Here is a 9,858-nt window from a genome sequence, read left to right as displayed (position 1 = left end):
TTTTTTTTTTTTATGAGAGTATAGTTGAGTTTTCCATACACCACTTGTGTCATGGGTTATCAGCATAGTTGGAATGCAAAAGAGAGAATCTTAGCTGCCTTCTAATAAGCCAGACATTAAATGTGTGCCAAAGTGTACAATAGTGCCACTCTTCCCACAGTGCTTTTCTGGGAGAATATAGTCTTGCATAAAATATGTATTCTTTATATCAGCATATAAGGGGATTATTAACGTTAAGTATCTGGAAAGTTTCATAGTTTTATTTTCTAATATGGTAAATATTGATAGATAAACCACACATAAAATCTCTTTGATCCCCCCAATGCTTCTAGAAGTATTGGGTTGGCCAAAAGATTTGTTCGGGTTTTTCCATACCATGTTACAGAAACACCCGAACAAACCTTTTGGTCAACCCAGTATTAAAGCAGTGCCAGGAATGAAAAGTTTGTGAACTGCTGTAGACATTACGTAGTTACATTTTGTAGACAGTATTGATCAAGAGCATTTTTTGCAAATATCTTCAGGCAATGAACAAAGGAAACTCAGTTCCATGGTCATTGCTGCTGGAGTGTAAACTGAAGGTGATTTGGAAATTTCTATCAAGTGCTCTATCAATGTATATATCATTAACTCAATTCTGGACATGTGGTCCTTAAGAAATTTATAAGAAATGTATACTAAATTTTCTACCAAAATGTCATCAAAGTGCTTTTATAACAGAAAAAAAGATAGAAATAAGTATTCTCTTAAAAGGAATTGACAAAGTCATCTTGCAGCGATTACAGATCTCCATAGCAATAGCTTAAGTGGGGGCAGGGGGGAAATTAGGAAGAAATATAAAATAGGATCCCAACATCAAAAATACTATGGAGTCACATCAAAATTCTGAAGGATTATCTAGGATAATGGATACTTCAATTTTTCATTTTTTTTTTTGCTCAATCATATCTGTAAATATATATAATACAGGAGCCAAAATGTACTGAGTCCTTACCATAATACCAAGTAATTTATGGTTATTATTCATTTAATCCTCAGAAATGGAGCCATTATCATTCCAGCTTCACAGAGGAAGAAACTTAATTCAGAAACCCAAGGAAGTTGCCGAAGGTTGAACTGAGTAAGAGGCAGACAGAACTCTGATATTTATGACTTAACCTTAAAATTCTACAGTTTAGCTTAAGAAATACATACTATTTCTATCCTTTTTAATTTAAAAAATAAATGGGATATACATTGCTGCTAGAGTCTTGATTTTACAAATCTTAATGCTTTCTGCCTAAAAGGGAAAAAAAGTAGGATGATTGTACAAACTGGCCAATTGTAAGAGCCTTGGCTGGTCAGAGTTACCCAATACTGGGGCTATTTTCAAAAGAGAAGATACCGAGAGAAGCCTAGGATTTACGCACTCCTGAAGGAGAGGTTTCGTTCACTTCAGCACTAGGGCTTTCCATCTTTTCGGTCCCTGCTAGGACTTCTTTCAGTCTGACTGTCTCATTTGAGAAGAGCTCTAACCATACTGAATCAATCATTCTTTCAAGCAGTGATGAAATATCAAAACCAAACTAAAACAAAGGCACACATCCCATAAGACACAGAGGACAACCTTAACCATGGATCTGTGGTGGAAAAAAGTCCCCCAAATGTTTTTCAAAACAGAGGTTTAAAAACAACAAAATAAAAAAAATTAAAAACAGAGGTTAAATACCTGTGGCCAAAAAATGCAAAATATTCACCCTGGATGATCGGCAGCAGGGCACAGGCAATTTCATCAACTATCTGATTCATGTCACTTGCAAAAGGTTCTTCAAGCCGACTTTCTCTCCCAGCAAGCCGTATGGCATGCACTGGAAGTAAAGGAAGATGGTTAATGTGTGCAGATGGTGGGAGGGTTGCTGTGATACTGTGAAAGGGCTTATGTTAATATGATGGGAAGAGTTTCAAAGATGTGAATAATAGTAGTCAAATGTAAGGAGAGAAAAATTTTAGAATTTGCTGATTAAATGAACACAAGCTACAGCAGACTACATATCTGAAAAATACTCTCCAACATAGAGAATTTTTAAAAAACATTTAGAAACACTGGATGAATCACATGTGTGCAGAGTTTGGCTCACAATAAGGTAAATGGTATAACTAGAAGAGAAAAAAAGAATAAGAGGGAATTAAAAATTCCAGTCATGAGCCTATGCTAACAGAATGACTGTCTATGGCTTCTTGTTTTCAGTCGCTTAGTTGTGCCTGACTCTTTGCAACCCTATGGACTGCTACACACCAGGCCGTCCTGTCCTTCACCATCTCCTGGAGGTTGCTCAAACTCATGTCCATTGAGTCAGTGATGTCATCCAACCATCTCATCCTCTTCATCCCCTTCTCCTCCTGCCTTCACTCTTTCCCAGCATCAGGGTCTTTTCCAATGAATCAGTTCTTTGCATCAGGTGGCCAAAGTATTGGAGATTCAACTTCAGCATCAGTCCTTCCAATGAATATTCAGGACTGATTTCCTTTAGGATTGACTGGTTAGATCTCCTTGCAGAACAAGGGACTCTCAAGAGTCTTCTCCAACACCACAGTTCAAAAGCATCAATTCTTCAGCGCTCAGCTTTCTTTATGGTCCAACTCTCACATCCATACATGACTACTGGAAAAACCATAGTTTTGAAGAGACCGACCTTTGTCAGCAAAGTAATGTCTCTGCTTTTTAACATGCTGTCTAGGTTGGTCATAGTTTTTCTTCCAAGAAGCAAGCATCTTTTAATTTCATGGCTGCAGTCACCATCTGCAGTGATTTTGGAGCCCAGGAAAATACAGTTTGTCACTGTTTCCATTGTTTTCCCATCTATTTGCCATGAAGTGATGGAACTGGATGCTATGATTTTTGTTTTTTGAATGTTGAGTTTTAAGCCAGCTCTTTCACTCTCCTCTTCCACTTCCATCAAGAGCTTCTTGATGAGGTTCCTCTTCACTTTCTGCCATAACCGTGGTGTCATCTGTATATCTGAGGTTACTGATATTTCTCCCAGCAATCTTGGTTTCAGATTGTGCTTCGTCCATCCCAGCATTTCACATGATGTACTCCGCATATAAGTTAAATAAGCAGGGTGCCAATATACAGCCTTGATGTACTCCTTTCCCAATTTGGAACCAGTCCATTTTTCCATGTCTGGTTCTAACTGTTGCGTCTTGACCTGCATACAGGTTTCTCAGGAGGCAGGTAAGGTGGTCTGGTATTCCCATGTCTTTAAGAGTTTTCCACAGTTTGTTGTGATCCACATAGTCAAAGGCTTTAGTGTAGTCAACGAAACAGAAGTAGATGTTTTTCTGGAATTCTCTTGCTTTTTCTTTGATCCAACGGATGTTGGTAATTTGGTCTCTGCCTTTTCTAAATCCAGCTTGAACATCTGCAAGTTCTCGGTTCATGTGCTGTTGAAGCCTAGTTTGGAGAATTTCGACCACTACTTTGCTAGCGTGTGAAATGAGTGCAATCGTGCATAGTTTGAACATTCTTTGGCATTCCCTTTCTTTGGGATTGGAATGAAAACTGATCTTTTCCAGTCCACTACTGAGTTTTCCAAATTTGCTGGCATACTGAGTGCAGCACTTTAACATCATCATCTTTTAGGATTTGAAACAGCTCAGTAGGAATTCCAGCACCTACACTAGCTTTGTTCGTAGTGATGCTTCCTAAGGCCCACTTGACCTTGGACTCTAGGATGTGCAGGACTCTAGGTGAGTGACCACACCATCGTGGCTTGTATCAGGAATATAAGACACCAAGTTTCAAGGGTGACTGAGAAGGACAAGGCATTGAAGTGCCTTAAATTTAAGAGAAAGGCAAATAGACCAATGGCACAGAATAGAGAGCTTAGAGATAGATGACATACATGTGGGAACTCACTTTATAACTGTGTTGCCATTTAAAATCAGTGGGAAGGAAAGTGTAGGTCTCTGAATAACCAAGTCAGCTGATTATTCATGTGAAATCAATAAATACCTAGCTCTTACACGATATAGAAAAGTCAATTCTAGCCTGAATATGACAAAATACTTTAAAATTGATAAAAGAAAATATTGGCAAATAACTTTGTGACTGACAGGGTATACTTTTTAAAGTAAGCTGTAAGAAGTGCAAACTTTAAGGGAGATAAACTTGACTATATTAAAATTTAAGACTTCCACAAATCAAAAGACATGTAAAGAAAGAGGTGGCATTGACTGGGAAAGACATTTTAACCAGCAATACCTAAAAAATGAGGGTCATAAATATGTAAAGAATTTCTATACATCAATAAAAAGAAGAGAATCAAATGGAAAAGTAAGCATAAGAATCTGATGAGAAACTCACAGGAAAGGAAACATAAATAGAAATATGAATTTGAGCAAACTCCAGGAGATTGGGAAGGACAGGGAAGTGTGGCATTGCTGCAGCAGTCCGTGGGGTCGCAAGGAGTCAGACGCAACTGAGTGACTGAACAACAACAATGTATGTATATGTGAAAAACACCCAGTCTCACCTATAACAAGGATTGCTCCGTTTAAAATCAGAGTAATTTATCTTGCAATTGCAACTTGTACCTTTCGACCACCTTCACCCATTTCCTCCAATTACTTCTGTTCTCTGAATTTGTTCTTTTAGATTCCACATATGAGTGATACCATATAGTATTTGTCTTTCTCTGTCTGACTTATTTCACTTAGTCTAATGCCCTTAAGATCCATCCATGATGTTGCAAATGGCAGGATTTCCTTTTTTCCGGCTCAGTATTAACTATTATTCCATTATCTGTCTATCTAGATATCACATTTTCTATATCATTTATCCATCAATGGACACTTAGGTTGCTTCCATGTCTTGGCTATTGTAAGTAATGCTCTAATGAACATGGGACGGGTAGCTATCTCTTTGAGATAACCAGTTTTGTTTCTTTAGATATATACCCAGAAGTGGAATTGCTGGATCATGTGGTAGTTCTCGGAGAAGGCAATGGCACCCCACTCCAGTACTCTTGCCTGGAAAATCCCATGGACGGAGGAGCCTGGTGGGCTGCAGCCCATGGGGTCGCTAAGAGTCGGACACAACTGAGCGACTTCACTTTCACTTTTCACTTTCATGCATTGGAGAAGGAAATGGCAACCCACTCCAGTGTTCTTGCCTAGAGAATCCCAGAGATGGGGGAGCCTGGTGGGCTGCCGTCTATGGGGTCACACAGAGTCGGACACGACTGAAGCGACTTAGCAGCAGCAGTGGTAGTTCTATTTTTAATTTTTTGAGGCACTTCCATATTGTTTGCCAGAGTAACTTCACTAATTCATATTCCTACCAACAGTGCACAAGGGTTCCCTTTTCCCCACGTCCTCATCAACACTTGTTGTCTTTTGTCATTTTGGGAACCGTCATTTTAACAGGTGTGAGGTGATACCTTGTGGTTTTGACTTGCGTTTCCCTGATGATGAGTGATGTTGAGCATCTTTTCGTGCACCTGTTGGCCATCTGTAAGTTGTCTTTCAGAAAATATCTATTCAGTTCCTCTGTTTATTCAGTTTTAAAATCATTGTTTATTGGTATTGAGTTGTATGAGTTCCTTATATGTTTTAGCTATTAACTCCTTCTTAGAGGTTTTATTTGCAAATATTTTCTCCCATTTGGTAGGTTGCTTTTTCATTTTGCTGATTCTTTTATGGTACAGAAGCTTTTTAGTTTGGAGTTATCTTATTAATTTATCTTACTTTTGTGTTTGGGCTGTAGGTGTCATCTCTGAAAAATTGTAACCAAGATTAATGTCAAGGAGCTTTTTCTTTGTTTCCTTCTAGGAGTTTTATGATTTCAGGTTTTATGTTTGAGTCTTTAATTCTTCTGGAGTTAATTTTTTGAGTGAGTGGTGAGAGTGGTCTAGTTTCATTCTTCTGTGAATATCCAGCTTTCCCTGCACCATTTATTGAAGAGACTGTCTTTTCTGTGGGCTTCCCTGGTGGCTCAGCTGGTAAAGAATCCACCTGCAATGCAGGAGACCTGGGTTCGATCCCTGCATTGAGAAGATCCCCTGGAGGAGGGCATGGCAACCCACTCCAGTATTCTGGCCAGGAGAATTCCATGGACTGTATAGTCCATGGGGTTGCAAAGCATCTAACAAAACTGAGCGATTTTCATATCGCTCTCGTCAAATGTTTGTTGACTGTGTATTTGGGAGGTTATCTCGGAACTTTCGATTCTATTGCATTTGCCCGTGTGTCTGTTTTTATGCCAATAGGATACTATTTTGATTACTATGAATACATTCTAGGGACATAATGTAAAATAACATGGTGACTATAGTTAACAATATTATATTGCATATTTGAAAATTGCTAAGAGAATAGATCAAAAAAATTATCACAGGAAAGATAGCTGAAACTATTTGAAAGGATAGATGTTAACTAAACTTACATGTTGATCATTTCACAATATATACATGTCAAGTTATGTGGTTCAGCTTAAATTTATTCACCATGTGCATGCATGTGTGTGTGTGTGTGCACTCACTCAGTCATGTATGACTCTTTGCAACCGCATGGACTGTATTCCGCCAGGCTCCACTGTCCATGGAATTTTTTAGGCAAGAGTATTGGAGTGAGTTGCCATTTCCTCCTCCAAGGGATCTTCCCGATCCAGGGATTGAACCTCTGTCTCTTGCGTTTCCTGCCTTAGCAGATGGATTCTTTACCACTGCACCACCTAGGAAGCCCCAAGCTTATCCAGTCATTTACATCTCAATAACACTGGAAATACTAGAACAAAGTCAGAATAATTTCATGAACAGATTGGCAAAAAAATTAAAAGCCTTGGCAATAACAGTGTTGTCAAGGATATAAAGGGATACGAATTTTCATGTGCTGCTTTGGCAGTATAAATCTTTGCAGTTCTTTTGGAGGACGGTTTGAAGTAGAGACATTCCTATTTCAATACCCAGAAATTCTACCTTTAAGTATAGACTTTTATCCATGCATGCATGAACACATACAGTTGCCCCTTGAACTACAAGAGTTTGAACCGGGAGAGTCCATTTATATGCAGACTTTTTTCAATAGTAAGTACTACAGTACCACAAGAAATGCAGCTGGTTGATTCCACAGATGCTGAACCCTGAAAACAGAGGGCCAACTATTTGTTATACGTGGATTTTCAACTGTGCAGAGGTTCAGCATCCCTAACTCCTGCATTTTTTAAAGGTCAACTGTATATGAGACTGCTCACAGAAGTTATTATACATAGCAGAAAAAGACCTTAATACCTATAAACAGAAGACTAGACACATATAGTCACACAGTGGAATAATATATACTAGTTAAAAGTCAGTGAAGTAGAGAGTCACATATCCAAGGGATGAATCTCAAAAAAAACAGAGGAGAAAAAAGCAAGCTTCAGAGGAATATTACAGTATGTTACATTTCTATAAAGTCAGAAAAATATGTGAAATATCTATCTTAAACTGTCAACTGTTGATTGAAAACCTCATATGAAATGACCTTCAATAATTTGTAAAATATATTTATATATTAGTAACAGGGCTCTCTTCTTCCAGTGCATGGGTTTTGGGGAGACCCCCATGGCAGAGCGTTGGTACCTGGAAATGGAGAGAAAGGGGCTTGGAAAGCATGAGGGAGCAGAGTTGTAGTGGCTGAGAAAAGCACATTGGAAAGGGAGGGACATCCCTTGGAGGCCTGATGGCAAAAATAAAGAAGGAAGTGGCTGAAGATAAGAGCCCTACAGATGCCAGGTAGCATCAGAGAATCAGAAGAATGAACCCCCCAACTCTACAGTGTCATTTATTTATAAACTGCACTTCACTTATAGTGACAGAAGAGGACACCCTTGATCTAATAAACAGAGTAACCAACTAATTGCCTTGGGCTACATGCTGCTGAATGACCTGGGTGGTTGTTTGTTTTTTCATACAGGATTTTTTTTTAAAATTTCCAGGGCAGTTTAAATTCATACATGGTTCAAGAGGTACAAAAAGGCTTGCAGTGCAAGAATCTCTCCAAATCTTACTCTTCAGATCAGATCAGATCAGTCACTCAGTCATGTCTGACTCTTTGCGACCCCGTGAATCGCAGCACGCCAGGCCTCCCTGTCCATCACCAACTCCCAGAGTTCACTCAGACTCATGTCCATCGAGTCAGTGATGCCATCCAGCCATCTCATCCTCTGTCGTCCCCTTCTCCTCCTGCCCCCAATCCCTCCCAGCATCAGAGTCTTTTCCATGTGTCAACTCTTTGCATGAGGTGGCCAAAGTACTGGAGTTTCAGCTTTAGCATCATTCCTTCCTTAGCCACCTAGTTAACCAGCTAGGGGCAATCAAATGTATCAATTATTAACATAAGCCTTGAAAGGTATTTTATGCATATGTAAATGTAAGTTCATTTCCTTCCTTGCAAAAATATAGCATATGAGTCCCACTGTTTTAGAATTTGAGTTTATGCCTCAAAACATCTCAAAGTTCCAGAATGACCTGTTTTTGTGGGTCAGGAAAATGCAACACACTTCATCATGAGTAGAAGTAAGCGTAACACACAAAACAAAGAAAGTAAGAGTCAAACTTTTTCAGCTAATGATTGAACATGCTTTTTAAAAAGCTCACAAAGCAAACCAAACCATACAAAACTCTAATATAAATTCAAATGAGAAATTGCAGATATGAAAAAACACTCTAACTCAGAAATTGAAAATCCTGAACAGAAATAGTCAGACAGTTACGCAAAGGGCTGACAGAATACTGGAAAGAAATTGATTAAAGGGACAAAAATTATTTTTAAAATGACTGAATGTTGTCTGCGAGGTAACAGATGCAGTGTATTTAAATGGATATGGAGGACAGGAATAAAAGAGCTGGGAATAAGAAAACAAAGAAAGAAGGAAAAGATCCCCAAAGAAGGTGATAATCATAAAAGGCAGAGAGTGTTCCAACACAGGAATAAATGGCAACTCTCAAGAAAGGTAAACAAACCGAAAGACTGGTAAAGAACTAATATTTGAAATTATAATCCATGTAAATGTCCCTGAAATATAATGTCATGAAACTGTGTGTCGAAGATAATTGAGGAAACTGGATGAAGGATAGTTGAGAACAACTTTGCAATGTTTCCATAAATCTAAAGCCATTTTTAAAAATAGTTGTATTTTAAGAAGATTAATAGAGATCTTAATCAAAAGTAAAAATAAAATGTGAAGCAAATATTTCAAAATAGAAGTATTGAAAAGGCAGTAGTAATTGATGCCTGATGGTTTGTTAGATTACGCTATTGACAGAATGTGGTCCACTGGAGAAGGGAATGGCAAACCACTTCAGTATTCTTGCCTTGAGAACCCCATGAACAGTATGAAAAGGCAAAATGATAGGATACTGAAAGAGGAACTCCCCAGGTCAGTAGGTGCCCAATATGTTACTGGAGATCACTGGAGAAATAACTCCAGAAAGAATGAAGGGATGGAGCCAAATAAAAACAATATCCGGCTGTGGATGTGACTGGTGATAGAAGCAAGGTCCGATGCTGTAAAGAGCAATATGGCATAGGAACCTGGAATGTCAGGTCCATGAATCAAGGCAAATTGGAAGTGGTCAAACAAGAGATAGAAAGAGTGAATGTCGACATTCTAGGAATCAGAGAACTGAAATGGACTGGAATGGGTGAATTTAACTCAGATGACCATTATATCTACTACTGTGGGCAGGAATCCCTCAGAAGAAATGGAGTGGCCATCATGGTCAACAAAAGAGTCCAAAATGCAGTACTTGGATGCCATCTCAAAAACGACAGAATGATCTGTGTTCGTTTCCAAGGCAAACCATTCAATATCACAGTAATCCAAGTCTATGCCCC

General features: G+C 38.7%; 1 protein-coding gene across 1 annotated transcript in view; it reads right to left on the bottom strand.

Annotated features, from left to right (window-relative positions):
* The window catches only part of OLAH (oleoyl-ACP hydrolase), a 27,137-nt gene that overhangs the window by 8,746 nt on the left and 8,533 nt on the right, over positions 1 to 9,858 (bottom strand). Inside the window, exon 3 of the mRNA XM_010859962.1 lies at positions 1,709 to 1,847. Within this exon, the coding sequence (XP_010858264.1) occupies positions 1,709 to 1,847 (139 nt within the window). The remainder of the gene's footprint in view (positions 1 to 1,708; positions 1,848 to 9,858) is intronic.

Source organism: Bison bison, unplaced genomic scaffold, assembly GCF_000754665.1.
Source record: "Bison bison bison isolate TAMUID 2011002044 unplaced genomic scaffold, Bison_UMD1.0 scf7180017864461, whole genome shotgun sequence".
Lineage (NCBI taxonomy): Eukaryota > Metazoa > Chordata > Mammalia > Artiodactyla > Bovidae > Bison > Bison bison.
This window is presented reverse-complemented; position numbering and strand designations above follow the sequence as displayed.